The sequence below is a fragment of the Alosa pseudoharengus genome, unplaced genomic scaffold (genome assembly GCF_046254945.1).
Source record: "Alosa pseudoharengus isolate Yale_2024_CS ecotype anadromous, Long Island Sound unplaced genomic scaffold, YU_APseudo_1.1 YU_APseudo_1.1_scf_1, whole genome shotgun sequence".
In the NCBI taxonomy this organism is placed as follows: Eukaryota; Metazoa; Chordata; class Actinopteri; order Clupeiformes; family Clupeidae; genus Alosa; species Alosa pseudoharengus.
In genome coordinates, this window is record NW_027468564.1 from 19,738,096 (window position 1) to 19,757,581 (window position 19,486).

General features: G+C 39.6%; 2 protein-coding genes across 2 annotated transcripts in view; one reads left to right on the forward strand and one right to left on the reverse strand.

Annotated features, from left to right (window-relative positions):
- Positions 1-10,033, reverse strand: part of LOC143126765 (protein NLRC3-like) — a 34,283-nt gene extending 24,250 nt beyond the window's left edge. The window contains exons 1-2 of the mRNA XM_076288288.1: positions 9,942-10,033; positions 7,308-7,427 (exon numbers count right to left, since the gene is read on the reverse strand). Coding sequence (XP_076144403.1) covers positions 7,308-7,345 — 38 coding nt within the window. The 5' untranslated portion in view covers positions 7,346-7,427; positions 9,942-10,033. The remainder of the gene's footprint in view (positions 1-7,307; positions 7,428-9,941) is intronic.
- An 8,638-nt stretch (positions 10,034-18,671) lies between these two features.
- Positions 18,672-19,008, forward strand: LOC143122745 (histone H4). The gene has a single exon (XM_076283600.1). The coding sequence runs from the start codon at positions 18,672-18,674 to the stop codon at positions 18,981-18,983; it is 312 nt and encodes a 103-aa protein (XP_076139715.1). The 3' UTR covers positions 18,984-19,008.
- Positions 19,009-19,486: the final 478 nt, after the last annotated feature.

Below are 19,486 nucleotides of genomic sequence, written 5' to 3' on the forward strand. Positions count from 1 at the left end.
CTAATAAATGGCAGAAACAAACCAAATGCATGTAGTGGTAGGCTGGCCTTTTGCTGTAGAGATTTTCCATTTACTACATACAGTAGCCACTCTGATTCCATGTATGGGGCACATATATATTATTCAGATGACACACAAACACAAGTAGACAAGACCTGTTTAGTTCAAAAGCTCACTTGCCACGGCAAGGCACAGATCAGGAGTGAGATGACGAGACAAGACAAGAGACAATGTTAGTATTTTTTTTCTTTTTGTTGTTTTTGTTGATGTTTTTTTTTTGTTGTTGTTTTTTTCTTAGCTTACAAACACACGCATCACAAGGACATGAACACACAAAAAAGAACACATAGTGTATGTTCTAAATGGTCAGGGAAATAGATAGAAAATCAACAGTGTAAATCATTACTAATAAATGGCTGACAATTTTTTTTTTTTTTATGTAGCAGGCCTTTTGCTGTAGAGATGACTCCCTATCCATACAGGGCCGGCATTCCCATCATCTTGTGATAGACTATGCATGGCCTAATGGCTCCCCTGCCTCGTGTCACCACCTCTGCTGTGAGCAGCATGGCCAGATCTGCCTCGTGCACGCGCCGAGTGGAGATAATTTGCGCAGCTCGGACTAGGCCTACTGTCATTCTCATTGCGACTCCCCACACTGCCTCTACGTTCCCCCCTAACTGTCCTATGAGCACTTCAACCCTTTCTAACATACCCAGTGGCATTAGACAAAGGCTCCACCACGTTACTGTCGCCGCGATTGTGGAGAGGCACACGTTCAGAAGACAGAAGCTAGCGCTATGGACATTAGGCTACCTCCAGCCTCGTTCGCCACACCACTAACACCCTGCTAACTTCCCAATGAACACTCCGACCCCGTGAAACATTATTCCCACCACTGAAATTGGGCAAACGATTCAATGTTTATGCTTGGTGTAAGCTAAACTCTCACTTTGTCCAGCTGCATCATTGCAAGGCAGGGACGCATCTGAAGCCTCACTAAACGAATCACCGTCTATTATATTAGTAGCATCCATTTATGTGAGCAATCATTTCATTTTCAGGTTGGGTCTAATACACAGTATGGGTCATACTTTGATGGGCACCATGTTGCCAGATTGTACCTAGTTGGGATACATTGTAGTTTAGCTTTGATCATGAATATTAAAATGTCATCTGAGATTTTTGTCAGGACAGAGTGAGACACCGAAAGGTTGCAAAATTACAGTAGTTCTAGTTCTAGTCCAGTACTATCCATTTTGTGTCTGTTTGAGGTGAAGAATTGAGGCCCTTGCATGTTTAATCTGTAGCTGGTGGGGTGCATTGTCTTTACTGAGGATCACCAGGCTGAAAATCAGCTCTGTTATTATATTCTTGTTTTCTGTCGGGTCCCAGACAGGACAGCTGTAGTCCTGTGCGGTGGCAGAGATCATGTAAATCCAAGTTGGAGACCCTTACAAAAAACTGCATTGGGTGAGGCTACTGCAATATTTATGTGTCGAAAATATTGCATTTTGCAGTACAATGTAGGCCTGTGTTGTCAGTCAGGGTCGACCTATTGGTCTTTTGTTATTTGCACAGCTCTATCGGGGCAGCTGTATGCCTATTGGTAGGCTATGGGTATATCTTACTTTTTTGCACAGCTCTGTTTGAGCAGTCTGAAATCAGACTCTAATTAAAACTGGTTGTGTTAATAATTGTCGTGTTGAGTGAATACGAAACACTTATCTCTTTCTGTTTAAAATATCGATATATACATGTATATTGTGTGGCAACAGCTCAAAAAGTAACTCAACATGATGCTGAGGAAGGCCAGAGAAAACAATAGAGAGGCCATTGAACAGAGCTTCAGCCATATGAACAATAAAAAAACTCTAGGACTCCATGAAAGGGATCACAAACATGAACACTAAGAAAAAAACAGTTAGTTATAATGAACGATGGGGAAAGGGCAAATGATCTTAATGATTGTTTTCTTGAGATTTAACACACACAATGATTCCACCAGGGAAATTGATGCTAACCTAGGAAGGCCCACATTGAATGACTCAGCAGCGTGTATGAAAATTTAACCCAAACAGGTCCAATCTATCTTTAGCAAAGTCTGCAACAAGAAATCTGTAGGCCCAGATGGCTTGCCGGCACTATTGCTAAAAAAATGCTCGGTTGAGTTAACGGAGGCTTGGTGCCCTATCTTACAGCTGTCTCTTGATAGCAGCACTGTCCCAACTCTATGGAAAAAATCCACTATTATTCCTGAGCCAAAGGTTTCACGTCCAGTAGCAAACAAAGACTTTAGACCCATAGCATTAACATGTGTAGTCATGAAATGTTTTGAGAGAATCATAGTTAGCACACTCAAAATTGAGATATCTTCGTGTCTTGACCCACTCCAGTTTGCGTACAGGGAGGGGCGCAGTACAAAGGATGTGGCCATCTGTGTGTCCCACTTAATTAATAAGCACTTAGAAAATCCAAAGGCGTATGCACGTATTCTATTCGCGGATTTCAGTTCCGCTTTCGACACTGTTTGTCCTAATCTACTGGTTCAGAAACTTACCAATATGCAAGTTAGTGCATCACTTATAAACTGGTTTTACTCTCTCCAACAGAGTGCAACAAGTGAAGGTCAACAGTGCACTCTCATATGCCAGATCATGCAGTACTGGGTAGTGCTGGGCGGTATGACCAAAAATGTATATCACGGTATTTTTCAAAATTCTTACGGTTTCACGGTATATGACGGTATTTTTTCCCCCCATGCATAATCAGATGTTCACAGCATTTTCTACAGGTTGAGAGAGGAATTGCTGCAGTACACTGACTAAGGATGGTCTATTTTACTGTCATGATGTAGAATAACTCCACACTAGTGGTAATGCAGTTTTGCATGGCCCCTGAAAATGATGCTGTTTACAAAGAGCCACACATGATTCTAATGAAGAATCTAATCAGAATGCAAAGACAATTGCAGTCAAAATACAGAACTTTTACTGTGCAAATTTCACAAACATCTTGTATAAAACCAATACAAAAAGTAGTGCAACTTGCAATAATTATACTTTTTTGAAAATTATACAATTTAAAATAAAACCTCTCTGCTAATATGCTTACTCTGTCAAATAGGCCTATCAGAAACATGCCTTATTGTTATTGTGTGGTTTACATGACGTTAGTGGTAGGCTAACGATAACTTCATGTGGATGTCTTGTTAGCCTGCCATGAGCTTCGGTTCGGTTCGCTAGGCAAAAAATTAACAAAAAAGTTTGTTTTGGTGCACTGATGACAGGATAATTTCTATCTAGCCAGCTAGTATTGCTCAGTGCATGTCTATAACATGCTTTACTTGCTACCTGGATAATTTCAGCGAATATTCTTAAGGTGAGATGAATGATAAGAACATTAAACTTCACTGTGTTCAGTGGGTTGCTAACTAACGACATCACCTACTAGCCAGCTAGTTACAGCTGTTGAACAATCTCAATAGAATTTTCATGACGGTAAATCCAGAAAGGGTTAAAGCGGAGCTAGTAATCAAGGATCTTTGGTAAATCCCTTTCAATGCAGTATCCCTTAACGTTTTTCCTTAACTAAAGAAACAATTTAAGGTATTCTGTGCAACACCCTTAAATAAACCACTTACCTAAGGAGAAATTAAGCCTTAAGGGTCATACTTCTTGGGAAAAACTTATGGTGTTTTGTGTTTACCCCTCACCATGCCTCACAGTGGCACCATGCGTGCGTGTGAAAAAAGTCCCGTCTGAAACACTGTCGCGCGGCGCAGCGTTCCAAACGTTGTGTAATCAAATACACCGGTATGGCGGTATATAAAAAATTCATATCATAACGAAAATATACACCGGTATACGGTGTGAACCGGTATACCGCCCAGCACTAGTACTCGGGTACCACAAGGTGCTGTGTGCTCGCCTATTTTGTACCCTATATACTAATGAGTGGCGAAGCAATCAGCCAAAAAATCACATTATAAAATTCTCTGATAATACCACTATAGTTAGCTTATTGGAAGTTGGAGACATTCATTCATAGACCTTCATTCTACCTAAATGAGATAGTCTTTCAAAACTTGGTGTGAGACGCATCATCTCACCTTAAACGTGAACAAAACCAAAGCGATGATATTTGACCCGAGAGCGGTGTGCACTCAGGAAACATTACATCTTGATGGCAGTGATATTGAACAGATGTCTTCTTATAAGTACCTGGGGATTTGCATTGATAACCTGTTAAAATGGAATGTGCATCTGGACTACCTATGTTCCAAGTTAGGCCAGAGACTGCACTTTCTCCGGAGACTCAGGCTGTTTGGGGTAAATCATAAGGTCATGGAGCTATTCTACAACGCCGAGCTGGAAAGCCTGATTAGTTATGGGATGGCAGCATGGTACGGCTCTCTTACTGACCAGAGCAGAAATTAGAGAAATTAGTCCTCTATGAAAGTGCTGAATAAACACCACTATCCATCCCTTCAATTCACATTTGAAAAAGTAGTAGTAAAACGGGCACACAGTATCTTAGATGACCCTTTCCATTAACCTGACAATAGCCAGATGAATGTCGTTCCGCTTAGCTCCGCCTAGCTTCACTCACATCCATCTGGGACCTCTTCCATTGAGAGTGATTTCTGCAACCAACTTTATGGTTCAGCCAATCAGGACGCAGGGCGGGAGTTTCATAAATGTGACATAGCGTAGAAGCGACTGTGAGACTGTTATCAGCGTCACGGGTTGGCTTCGATGTGAGTGGTTGAAGTAGCACGTCAATAGATGACGGACAAGTGGCTTATTCAATCATATGCAAGCATTTTTTGATTAGGCCCAGCCTTCTGAAGCAACACTTCAATGGATCGGTTCCAGATGGATGAGTGGAGCTAGGCGGAGCGAAATTCATCTGGCTATTGTCAGGTTACCTTTCCATATCCTCTACTCCGAATATGAATTACTACCATCCGGGAGACGTTTCAGAGCCAGTGGATTTAAAAGCAATCGCTACAAGCTCTCCTTTATCCCAACCTCAATAAAACTATTAAATGATTTCATGAAAGAACAAAGTCAAAAAAATAAAAAAACATAGGCAGTCCCCCGCCAGATATTAGCTTCGTGCCTGACATAGGTAGTCTCCTGCTAAATGTGCCTGCCTGCACGGCTGGCTGTGCAAGCTCCTAAGTTTATTAGGTGCACCATATGTGCAAACTCTCATAGTTTATAGGTGTTTTGTCTATAGGCTACTGCAGTTAACTTATAGGGGGAAGGTATAAGTATTGTGTAGTTCTTGTGCTGCTATCACACTTCTTGTGCAATAACTTTTCACATGTGATGGTTTTTACTGCTGATAATTTATTCAGGCTTTGGTATGTATGTAATGTTGTAAATATGGTGCAATATATATATACATAATTTTTGTATGTATGGTGAAGTATGGTTTCACTGCTGATAATCGACTCAGGCTTTGTGATGAACGTAAAATGTTGTTTTATTTTTGAGTATAGAGGGGGTCCTATGAGTTCTTGGGAAATGTGCAATATCAGGAAATGTGTAATATCAATATCTGGGGAGAAAAAGGGACTGTGCAATTAAATTGAGTGAAGAGCAGTGATATTCACTGGTGTAAGTGGGAAACACAATTAGAAAGTGTGCAATACATTTTTACTGTTGTTAGAGGCCATGCGAAATTTTTTCTGCTTAGAGATTGAGGTACTGATTCCTATGTCTGCTGTGCTTACTCTATTGTATTCCTGTTGTCGTTTATGTGGTATGGGGCATAGAACTTGTATATGTTTTGTATTGTAAGCAGCTGTATGTAGCACTGTATGCCCAAGACAAATATCCCTTCTGGGACAATAAAGTTTCTCTAATCTAATCTAATCTAAGTATATCGCCAATCAGCTCCAAAATATCAGGATATTAGTTTTGGTCCATATCGCTCAGCCCTAGCAGCATCCATTTAATATGTGATACTATACTCATTCAGGCGTAATAATCCAGTCACTAATCAATTTGTCTGCTGCAGCTCAACCTTGTTGCTGAAAGTTAGCCTACGGGGACTATTTTCAGATGCTGCATCATTGTGCATCATATCATTGTGCTGCTGCACCCATGGTGTTCCTTGATTATTACGCTGGAATGACAGTAGTTCCATGTCAAATCAGCCTAGAAAATCGCCACGTTTCATTTTCCGTTGGTCTTATTACACTTTCTAACTTGAGAGGAGACAAGTTTTAAATAGGAAAATTACCAGAAATCTTAGTCACTTTTAAACGTGATGCTAGCAGGCGAGATGCTAATGGTCTAATCCGATTCAATTATCTATGCTAGGCTGGAGCTAAAAGTGGTATCGCCAGACTCAGAGAACGGCTGGATAAACTGGAGAAAGGTAAAAATCAATTGTTTAACTCAAGGGGAAGTGGAAAATTAGTGTAATTCCCCAAACAAATGGTGGAATATCCCCTTAACCCCCATCTATCACTTATTGACATATCTTACTGTAAAATGACCTAGATATATGTGTGTAGGCTGCCCATTAAAGTTTTGATAAAGTTGACGGTTTTCTTCCTCGTTCAGACGCTTGCTATGTCGTGAGAACAGGAAAGTTTCCGTTTTATTTGGTCTGATAACTTCGTGTTTTGGCTTTTGGCCTCTTCAAGAAGTCATCATGAATAGGCTCCACTCGTAATTTTATTCTGAAGAATTTTTTTCTATTTTAGCCAAGAGATTTAGGAGAACAAACAGCCACCTTTACAGTTGTTGCTGACCAGATTCATCATTGAGATTGCACCCGATTGGTCCGATTCAATTTGTTTTGGAGTTGGCGGCCTATTTAAAAACAAAAACATTAGGCTATGCATTAAGCATTAGGCTATTTTTGTCCTTGTCATCTTCAGAAGTTGATCAAACATTATAGGCTAACTCACAAGTTGTCTCGTTGTACGTTGTCTCACGAGTTTAACCGCCTGCGTGAATGGAGCATTAAGAAGCTGCGGTCATTTACACTTCACAAACTTTAAAGCTGATTTTCTCAAAACATGTTTTTTTTTTGCTGAGATCAGGATAGCCTTCACATTTTGGCCAATATATCTGGGTTGGCTAAACAGAATTGAACAAATGACCCCGTTTTAAACCCTAAGGTCTGTGGATTATGAATATCCAATAAACCCATTTTTTTTATTTTGTCAAACTGGACTGTGGTGGCACGCCCCATATAAAGTTTACGAATTCCAAAATATGAAATAGAAATATATGACATAAGTGTGTGTGTGTGTGTTTGTTTAACATGTGCTCTGTACTCACCCTGCATTGGTCTGTGTTGATTTGTTGTTCTTGTTCATGTTTAAATCTGCGCACTGCAGACTCTGGTCTACCGTGATCTGCTGCCTGCTCAGCCTCTTCACTTCCGGGACCAGTGTCTCACTAGGCCATGGCAGAAAAAAAAAAAACTTTACTGACAAATACAAACATAAATGACAGAATAGCAAGGCATCCATCAATATTCTTCATTTATTAGATGATGTTTAGCTTGATTCAAAACATAAATAGAAGGGTCTGGTTTTAACCGGGCTAATTGCATAGCCTATTTGCGGCAAGTGTATTTGTAATAGGCTAGTTTATGTCTGAACTATAAACATAGGCCTACAGTTGCTCTGGCATCAGACAAACCTTTGTGTAACATCGTGTGATGAGGTTATTCTGCACAGCCCTGCTTGGGTTGACAGAGGTGGATTGTTGTGTGATACAGGCAGTTAACGGAGACCAAACAGAAGAAATGTTTGTTGGATAGCGTTACACGTTATTTAGCCTATGTAGTAGAGAATCTTTGTAGAGGCACAGAGTTTGGCCTTGAGCGTTTCAAGGTTGACTGTTCCGCCTATTTTGCATACATCGGGAAGTCTTGTACATAGTTAATGTAAACTATGTTTAAATGCACATAGTTAAATGCACATAGTCTACTGAATAGCTGAAGTGCTGTTTAGGCTAGGGATGGGCAGAACGAGGCTTTGTGAAACAACAAAACGTTCGAAGCAATTGCGCCGGAATGTGTCGAGGTTTCGAAACAATCCGACACGCGTAACTCCATGGTGACATCTAGTGCTTCAGACGAAGAATATAAATAGCCAACATGGAACGCAAGATTTCGTCCACAGCTACGTGGTTCAGTGGTTAACACACTTGCATTCGGCCGGAGCGGCCGATGTTCGACTCCCTGCTGGTGCTTAGAAATTTCAGACTAGTATATGCCTTCAATGATAAGAACATTTTTATATCTGCCAGTTAGATGTTTTGTTATTTCAGTTTCATAGTAGGCTACATTATCCTTTGGAATATGCTGGAGAGGAAAATGCTACAATGGTTTTAAAATGTAGGCTATGCTTATGGCCCAGGGTTTTTTTGGGAACATGTTGTAGGGAAATAAAGGATACATGTGAAGCAGGTTAGACTAATCAGGTACAACATGGGGAAAAAAACAACACATTTTTTGTATGTCAACATACATTTTTATTTAGGAATAACAGTTGTTCTGCCGTCTTGGCATTTAATATGTTTCTTGTTTTTGAATAAACCTCCCCAGCCTTGGAAAAAAATATTTCACAAGGCACACTTGTTGCTGGCATGCACAAATATTTTTTTGCCATCACAGTTAGGTTTGGATAAACCACTCTCCTCTCCTACCAGTATTTCAAAGGGTCAGCTGTTCTTGAAATAAAGGCATCAGTCATATATTTTTTTACTTCTGCTACTATCTAAATATTAACGTCACTAGACTATATCTATCTAAACTATCGCTCACTGTCTGTCTCTAGCCTGTCAATTAATCTATATCACTAACCTATCAATCACAAGAATGCACTATAAATCGCTATATCTCTATGTCGCTATATCTCTCAAAATTTCTCTCCTCACAAAAAACCCACAAAGATAAGATGTGTTTGAATGACTTTTAAGCATTCTGGGACTTTGTAATTTAGATCAAACAGGTGTTTACTCGGGTAATTGGCTCGCGCCAAGTGTGCCACCTGTCCAAACCAAATTAAAAACACCACGAAGCCTCACTAAGCCATGGTCACGTGACATGGGCGTTTTGAACCACACTTCGAAACACTGTTCGAAACACTTGCGTTTCGGAAGCTCGACACTGTTTCGAAACGTCAGCTTCGAGCGTCACATCCCTAGTTTAGGCTACATATTATTTCACACAAACTCGCGTCACAGACCTACGTCACACACCACTTGGACTTGCAAACAATCGGAGTTTTGGTTGATTTGACCATCAGTTAACTTCGAATTTACTTTGGATAGACAATAGCAATACATCATAGGAGTGAGTGATTAACGTCAAATAATCTAGACGGGAGAAACTCAACATTTGACACCTCCACCTGTTTAGTGTTCTCAAGACGTCAAATAGTCCGCTATAGTTACCAAATGCATAGCCAAAGAGCCAGAAGGAAAGACGCATGGATGGCTATAAAAGCTGTGTTTTCATTATACAACTAAACACGACAAGATAAATGTATAACCCTTGAGCCAACTCCTTACTATGTGATCTCAATGGGAATGCAGCGTTTGTTTGCACCTCTAAAAACATGCCGTAGGCTACCTGGTTACCTTGCAAAAAACGCCCACAAATACCCGTATGTTTATATGAAAGAATGCGCAACACCTCCACCTATCTAATTTAGCAGTTTCCTTATACGCATTCACAGACCGTATTAGCTCGTTTTGATAGCTAAATAGTCGGGTCTAGACCATGACCTACTTGAATTGTTTTGAGGTAGGTAGCTAGGCCTATTTTGAGGCTAACGAACGCTTCCGTTATTGCGTAGCTTGCCTTTTTTACACACCACCCGCTAGGCCTACCATCGTTTTTTTATATATATTATAACATATAACATAATATAACAATTAAATATGTAATAGGTTACTCACCCTGCAGCACATCGTTGTCAAATAAATAGATACAGTCTATGATATGGTTCACGGAGGTGGCCTGTCTGGCTGTCGTGTAGCCTATTTCAAAATGGTGGTAGGCAGATAGCCATTCTACTTTCGGTTTCAAAATGACGACGGCAATTCTTGTTATGACAGAGCACAGAGAAGAAGAAGTTAACTCTTCATCTATATTTTCTATAGGCCTATATTTCCTGGTGATCATACCTATGTTTAGCCTACTTTGAAAACAAAGGCTGAGAATTAGTGAATGGGTTTGCAGTTTTGGTATAGGATTATGTAGGGTAATGGAGGTATAGCCTAGTGACATGTTTACTGCAAAGATTTTGTGTGTAAGCAGTTCAATAAATAATATAGGCTACTTCCAGGGTTCCCGCGGGTCCTTAAAAAGTCTTAAAATGTCTTAAATACAACTTTCGGTTTTTAAGGCCTAGAAAAGTCTTAAATTGTCTGGAATGTCTTGAATTTTCGAAAAGGAGGTATTAAATTTGTGTATGGGATCGCCAGCGAGTGTGAGAGAGCGAGTGAAATGTCTCCATCTATTTTTTTAAACGGAAATGTAGGCCCTATAAATGACTGGCTACTGAAGGAAGTGTAGTGGTTGCAGAGTGAAGATGTTTTCACGGGTCGTTAAAGGTGTGAAAATGGTAAGTAGGCTAATTATGTAAAAATATGCCTTACGTTTTCGTGGTATAGCCGAGGCCTGAGAGATACGTAGGCCTAGGTAGCCTACGCGAGCGGGAGAAAGAGCTGGGTAAGCCAGTTAGTGATAGGGTGGCCATACGTTCGGATTTAGGCCGGACAGTTTAAAAGTCCTGTCCAGCGCAGCCTCAAGCCGGACGCTCATTTGTCCTCCTTTTTGGAGTTGCGCTGGGCTTCTAGAATCTTTGGTCGGACGCAGCATCGTTTCACAAACTATGGACGCGAGTCACTCATCTGATAATTTGCTGCGCAATTTATGAAGGAACCACGGACCGACAGAAAAAGAAAACAAACGTTTTCTCAATCAGGAGGAAATACACATTAAGTGTGTCTGTTTGCATCTCTCCAGCGTGTTTGGCTGGCTTCGCCTAAGTAAATATCTGTCTAAGTTATAGCCTACCTGTAATATCGGTCTGCAGCTTGCTTGCCAGCCTTTCCCAGTAGGCCTACTTCGCAAAAGTTGTGAAATATAACCGCATTTTTTTTTTTTTGAATGTCGGCGAAACGCATCTGTAAGTGTGTTCATATTACGTGCGTGATTGAGATGAAACCAGCAGGAACATGCGAGGACGGGGTTTAACTTTTCCCATACATTTTTTTAAAACAAGTCAATGGTTTACAATGTTTCAGTCAAGCTTTGGTTGGTTTAAATACAACTGCAAATGTATTACCTTTGATTTGCTGTGCTGCATATGGGACAATAGATGCCTAAGTTGCCTAGAATATTTAAATAGCTTAGTCTACTTTTGAAAAAATAAGGGAATCCAGACCAGTACACATGTTTGGCAAGTAGCCTAGGCTACTACAGACACAGGTGAAGAACAGTCAGCCTCAGCCAGTAGCACAACCAGATATGTACAGCCAGCTTCAAAAGCAAGCAGTCCAGACCCTAAAATTGGGCGTTGAATTAGCTGTGAAGGTAATTCACACACAATTATTTTCTTTCACCAAAATATATTTGGTAACTTCTGTAGACATCCCAAATGGGGTGGGTGTTAAAATTTAAAAAAATAGTAGAAAAGTTTCTACTATAGTAGAAAAAAAACTATTGCATAAAACAGTTTTAAAGGAGAAGTTCGGTGTGAAATTGACCTTAGCTGTACTGAAAGATGTTGCCGAGTACTTACATGTGTCCAATAGGCACCTTCGCTCACCCCCTAGCATTCCAAATTACGCCGTTTTTAGCCAAGTAGCTGTGGGGGGCATAGCGTAGCCTATGCAGCTAAATCACTATTTTTACACAATTAAAAGGGTTCCAAGACCCTCAGAAGTCTACCAATGCAGTGTGGAGTTACTTGGAACCTTTTTAATGGTGTAAAAATAGCGATTTAGTTGCATAGGCTACGCTATGCCCCCACAGCTACTCAGCTAAAAACGGCGTAATTTGGAATGCTAGGGGGTGAGCGAAGGTGCCTATTGGACACATGTGAGTACTCGGCAACATCTTTCAGTACAGCTAAGGTCAATTTCACACCGAACTTCTCCTTTAAGTTGTATCTTTTTTGCCGTGGTATAGTATTAATTTTTCCATTTAGATGTCTTGAAAAGGTCTTAAAAGTCTTTAAATTTGCACTTGGGAAATGTGCAGATACCCTGTACTTCACATGTGGAGAGAAAGAACGTCCTCAATGTACATGTCTGGTCTGTAGTTCTCTAATGTAGTGTTCTGTATATTTTTGTCCTTTGAATTATCCTCTAATAGGCTACTTGAACAACATTTCTGAGAAAAAACATAAATAGATAGGCTAAGCTTAGGGCCTAATATATCCTAGGAAAACCTGTTTGGTCAAATGTGTCTTGTATTGAGAACATTAGTGTGTAACTGATTCAAATCATATCATATGATGGATGTGTGAATATGTGAATGTGATGTGTGAATATGACAACAAAATAGAGTTTTCATAAATATTTGTATAGTTTTGACTGAAGTGTTTCATTTTGCAAGAGAGCTCAGGATCTGGTGATGTCCTGTTGTAAATCTTTCCAAAAGAGTGCAGGATCTGGCAATGTCCTGTAGTAGATCTTTGTTGACTCTACTTGGTTCGCCCACCAGTGATGGCAGTTGTCATGAAAATGTCGCTCCTCCATACTCCTTGAATAAATTAAAATGTGTTAGGCCTAAATAGAAATGCAAGACTCACAGCCTCACAAACTTTTTGAAGGACTATTTCACCACTGTGTCTGTTAAAAGAAGCTTGTATAAGACTGGTATAAAAAGCAAGCTTGTGGCATACTACCAAGCCAGGGAACTTGCAGAGAAACAATCATTCTGCTTGAGGTAAACTTGCCGGAAGAATATGCCTAGGAAAATGTTAGAATATTTGGAATATACTCAACAATATTCTTAAGATGGAAAAGAAAACAAAGAATACAATGTTTTCATGTCTGTACACATTCTGATAAAGCACTGAATTCGACAAATTACGTTTTCCAATTTCATATCCATTGTTTTGGTGCTGCCCCTTAGAGTTGCTAAATTAATCCCATTTTGCATCACTATTCTCATACAATATTTTAATTTTAAAAAATAATTGATAACTTGCCTCATACATCAGCACAAAAGTAACAAGACTTTTGAAGAGATTTTTGAAAATGTAAGGGGTAAAAAGTACAGATATTTTTTGTGAAAATGTAAAAAGTTGTTAGAAAAATAAATACTCCAGTAAAGTCATGAAAATGCTGCTTAGGTACAGTATTTAAGTATTTGTACGTTGTTACTTCCCATCTCTGGTGAAGCGCTAGCTATCTTCGTGAACCTGAAATGCGTTTCTAAACTCAGTCCCTCTCTCACCATCTGCTGCTGAGACATTAATTCATGCTTCCATCATCTCCAGGTAAGATTACTGCAACGCCCCACTCATTGGCATCTCATGCAAAGACATAAATAGCTTACAATATAATACAAAACTGTATTACTTGGGTGCTCAGCTGTACTTGGCCATGGGATCACATGGTTATGGTTATGGGCAGGGTGCGATTTGTAGGGGGGGATGGTGAGGATTTCCCCCCCTCTGGTTTTCCTATCCCTACCTCTGCTAAATTATTTTTATCGTCGGGGGGGACAACATTTATCCCCCTCTGCCCCTCATATTGATTAATGCTACTTCATATATGTAAAGCGCTGCAACGTGAGAACAGTCTAGTAGGCTAGCCTACATAATAATCTGACATCAGAAACGCACCGTCACCGTCAGCACTGATGCTGCTGACACAGTGGCTGCGTGATAACTTAATTTGGCCTTGATCGTGCAGGACATTTCAGAATGTCGAGTGTGTAATCCATCATAAATGGCTAGGTTCAATGGAAAAGTTAGCTGGACAAATTAAAATAAACGAGAAGGATTCAGTGAAGCATAATAATGTTTTAGAACCTTCAAAAGTAGAAAACTGATGCAACTGAGATGGAGGACAACCGCACGTAGAGTAGAACGTAGGCCTATTGTCCGAAGGAACTTACATTAAATGAGGAGATATTTGCTGAATGTCACAAAAAGTGTTACAGAAATTGCTTGGCATCGCTTATTCAATGGCTCTCTACCGAAACACCTGTAGTTTGCGGAGGACGAACGAGAAAGCACTCGTTTAATAAATCAGCCAGTAGTAGACAAATAACTTTTAGAAATAATCTGTACTGCAAAAACGAATGTTGATGGGTATTTAAACTATCTAGCGGGTGTTTTAACAGCTGCAAGAAATAGAAGCTTCATGGTCTTTATGTTCTGGTTCGTAAATTATTTTCATAAAACTTCAAGTTGCCCTATAACTTTACTCTCCAAACTCTTCACTGCACTGTAGCTGTGAAGAGTTTGGAGAGTATGATAGGCTATTTATTTTCTGTAGGCTACAATAAAAACATTTATTTTTTCAACTTTTGCAATATTACGCACTTGGCTACTGAACGCAAATCAGCAGGAGAGAGAATGCACGTAGCCTACGCAGCGTGTAGCGCAATGTGTAGGCTATTTGGTTACCAACTAACACTGTTAGCCAATTCACTAACTTAAGACTTCAGTGCCATCATATACAACGTTTCTTTACACAACAAATACAGAAAGGATGGAGGCAGCAAAAGCAGAGAAGTCATTTCAGATGGGGCAAGAACAAGGTGAATTTGTATGCTTGTCAAAACATAGTCCTACCCTGCATTAGAGGAGCTGATCATCATACCAAGCACACTCGCTGTTTAAAGTCATACACCACGGTAAACTAAAACTAAAATGTTACAAAGGTGGCAAAAATAATAGGGTATTATTAGCCATGACATTACTAGGCTATGAATCGTTCGTTCATTTGGGGTGGGGGGGTGTTTACAAACTTATTCAAAATCATCCCCCCCTCTGGTTTTTACACAAATCGCACCCTGGTTATGGGATTTGGCAGACGCTTTTGTCATCACAAAATGACATCACCTTTTGACATCATCCCCATCTTCCAGCAACTGCATCCCATAATGCATCATCATTCTGCTTAGACTACAAATAAAATCAATGACCTCTATGATGTCAGTGCTATGAAGTCGTGTTGCACATAACATGCTGTACAATAATGACATATGTTGGGTATTTTCTTTTCTTATTACATTTCCACAATTCAGTGAAACCAGGATTAAAATAAAACTACAAAAATAATTGTAAAAAGAATGTCATGACACTAGATGGATAAAAGCTTAATTCGTAGTGTTGGTGGTTAGGGACCTGGCATGCAGTAGCCTGAAAAGGTCTGGGTTCAGTTACCCTGGCTTCCTCCGTTGTGCCCTTGAGCAAAGTACTTAACAGTGACCCTTGTAATATAATTGACAGATTGATTGTAAATTGCTTAAAAAAAAAATGTCTCTGCCAAATTAATGAGTTGTTGTTGTTGTTGTTGTGTTTTTAGTGTGTGTGTTGTTGTGTTTGTATGACCATCTGTGTGTTTCAGTGTTTTTCTGGGTCAGTTTGAGCAGTTTGACATCTTCTGAAGGATGTAAGTATGTGTTAGCATGTCTACTACATTTATTTTATTTACATTCTTCACCTAAAATATCTAAGGCCGGTTGTTTTTTTTTAATTCTTGTGTGGTTTTTCATTTTAATGAAAAATAAAACGACTCAATTTGAACCTGCAAGGGTTAGCTGGTCCTATTAGTCAAGTGACAATGTGGATTATCGGTGGAGCAAGGCAAGCATTATTTCCTAACATTGCAGTTCATTCCTGATCTTATACTTCCACCTACTGGATCTCAAATGCAACAGCATGAATTATACTGAAATGAGAAATATAGGGGTGCATATCACTCAATGTCTTCACAACACACCACATGATTGGCTTAATGTATTCACATGTCAACGTTTTGCCGCAGAAGGAGTGGGATATGTGTAGACAACGGCGTTACAAACTAGCCCCATGCATTTCTCCTCATTAGAAAGGGGTTCATATCACTCTCAAGCAACTGATTTATTATAGCCAGAGACTTTCTAATGAGGAGACACAGCACTCAAAAAACAATAAATAAACAATAAACTGATTTATTATAGCTGCCATATTCTTCTTTTCTGGAATCTGAACATTGAGTCGTATGGAGGACATGTTAAACTATGAGAAGCATCTCAGGATGTTTACATGCTTGAATAAGATGCACTTGAGATTCATTCAACCCTAAACATGTTGCAGAGAGATCTGTATATTATTTATCAACAATGTTTTTCTAACACTTTGCTAAGGCTATATATACATCCCTGATTGTAGGCTATCTATAATGTGATAGGGCCTGTCACTTCAGCTCGTCCTCCAAAGTGACAGAATTATTGAAATGTCACCTTTGCTAAATTATTTCACTTCCTCTGACAGGTGTTTTGACTACTTGGTTTTTTTTTAGGCTAAATGTAAATGTAATTATAAAATCATGGAGGCTGTTGTAAAATATGAAGATTTGTTTCATTATTGTTTGAGGAATTTGAGGATACCGGTAATTGCATCATGATAAAAACTTTCTTTATGATAACAACTTGAATGTGGTGTTTTTTTTTGTTTCCCCTTTAGCATGGTAAAACTTGTAAAACATCCACATAAATCCATTTTTCTGGATTTGTAAAAAGTGATTTTTATAAACAAGGAAAAAAGAAGCCCTTTGAAGCTAGGCTGCTGCTGAGATATGAGCCAGACATGTTCCAATTGCTTATCAAGGTGCCACCTATGGGTTCGGGGGTCTGAGAAGTGAGGAGTCTCTTGTGAAGCTTCAATCTCATGGGCTTTGCAGTTTTTTGCTGCACAAACTTATAGGGAGATACTACTTCTGCTACTACTAATATACTACTACCATACTACTAACAGTGTTGGGAAGGTAACTTTTAAAATGTATTCCACTACAGATTACTGAATACATGCACTGGATTACTAGATTAAAGTGAGCAACACATTTTGAATACTTTGGATAACATCAGAATTGTATTGTATTGTATTAGCAGTGGATGAATCAGTTATGTGAGGTTATGTGACGTTGTAAGACCCATATTGTCAACAACAACCATTTACACTGCTTTAGTGAGGATGGACTGATAAGTGTTATGAAACACCGTTAATGTCATTGTGTTAAATAACCTACACAGAGATATTTTCAGTCTGCACATAGGCTAAAGGACACTGCAGAACACTCTGTCAAGAAATGAGAACTGCCCTAAAACATGTTGGTTGAAATATGACACATTTGATAATCTACATTCCTTGAGAGTTTTTTTTTTATTATTATTATTTAAGCTATCAAACAGAGAGGGGACAAGAAAGGAGCCACTACACGGTGGTGTGGTTAAAATATTTGAATTTGAGTTTGAAAAGGCATGGCCTACATTTTCAAATTATTTAACATGTAAAAATTACTTAAATTGATCAGTGTAACTCTAAATACCACCCACTTAAATTGTAACTGTATTTAAATAAAGTTACCCATATTTCGTATTTTAAATATGTAATCTGGAATTAATGTATTTCATTAATTCCCAACACTGACTACTACTACTACCACTACTATTACCAACGTCCTTTTTTTGGCAAGTCCTTCCACTCGGCAGCCATTTGCAATGCTTTTTTGGGCACTTATCGAGCATCCATTTCATTACATTACATTACATTTTGCAGACACTTCTTGACCAAAGTGATATTACAAGCTATATTCCGCTATATTACAAGGGGTCACATTGTCCCCGAGGCAACTTGGGGTTAAGTGCCTTGCTCAAGGGCACAACGGTGCAAGCCGGGAATTGAACCGACAACTTTCAGGCTACTGCACGCTAGCCCAGCTCGATAACCACTACACTACCACCTGACAATATCCCATGTAGACTGATTTTTTTGCCTGTAAAAGGGCTATTTCTTTCTCTTCTTAACCTTCCTCTTCCCCCTCCTCGTCCTCCTCTTGCTCCTCTTTGTCCTCTTCCTCTAACTTCACCTCCTTGTCCTTGTCAATCTCTCCCTCTCATTTCTTCCCCTCCACGTCCTCTTCCTCCTCTTCTTCCTCCTAGTTCTTCACCTCCATGTCCTATTCTTCGGCCTCCTCTAATTCTTACTCTTCTCACTCTTCTTGCTCCCTCCATTGTACACATACCTGAGACTTATTTATAGTGCTTAGGCTGATTGCAAAGTGAATGAATTATCTAAAACAGTTTTCACATGAGAAAGTGTGCCAGTTGGCAAAATAGTGTAAATAATTTTGTGCTATAAGAATCACGGTTGTGTTTAAGCATTCAGTAAAAAACTTTAACATTTGTCTTACAACAAATTGGGTCAGATCTAAACTGGTAAAGGAAAATGCGGTGCAGAAAGCGAGAAAGCTAGGCTGAAGCTAGGATGTGGGCGTTTTGGTGACGCACATTGACCTAAAAGCCCGCGCAGTCTCCATTCATGAAAAGGAGGGGCAGTGAAGGGGACAGTGGTTGGTAGTTTTCACCAACGTCCTCTCTGTAGAAATTAGTACGAGTTGCGAGACGCAGATTCTTCACATTCGTTCAACTCTTAATAGCTTGACGGAAAACACAACATGTCTGGAAGAGGCAAAGGCGGCAAAGGTCTGGGAAAGGGAGGCGCAAAGCGTCACCGCAAGGTTCTTCGTGATAACATCCAGGGTATTACCAAGCCTGCTATCCGCCGCCTGGCTCGCCGTGGTGGTGTGAAGCGTATCTCTGGTCTTATCTACGAGGAGACTCGTGGTGTGCTGAAGGTTTTCCTGGAAAACGTGATTCGTGATGCCGTCACCTACACCGAGCACGCCAAGAGAAAAACCGTGACTGCTATGGACGTCGTCTATGCTCTGAAACGCCAGGGTCGCACTCTGTACGGCTTTGGTGGTTAAATATCAGCTCTTCATCGACTTGGACCCAAAGGCTCTTTTAAGAGCCACCCAATTTATTTTGAAGACTTCTATTCCATGTTGAGATGTTTTGATGTTTTTGACCTAGTTGCCATAATCCGTTTACAGATTTTCTCAATTGCTAAAACACAATTTCTGAAACCTTTGCTCAATTTTCCTAAAATGTTAAACACAAAACCTCATATTTAAGCACTATATAAAACCTCTGACTCCTTGCAAAATGAAACTTTCTCCTCAAATCAGTTTTGCCGCTGCTCAAAATCAAACTTTCACCTAAAACAGATTTACCAGAGCTCAAAACCAAACACTGCTCTCAAATCATAAACACAGCGATCAAAATGATATACACTGCAAGCAGTCAGTAAACAATGCACCATAAAATAGAAGACACGTTGTTCAAACATGTAGTTCTCAGGGAAAAGTACATTTTTTATCTCAAAACAAATGTCATATTTTCCGTCATTGTCTTTAGACGAAAACATGTT

Excerpts from the sequence above, each read along its gene's own strand:
- LOC143122745 (XM_076283600.1), top strand. The coding sequence starts at position 18,672 with ATGTCTGGAAGAGGCAAAGGCGGCAAAGGTCTGGGAAAGGGAGGCGCA.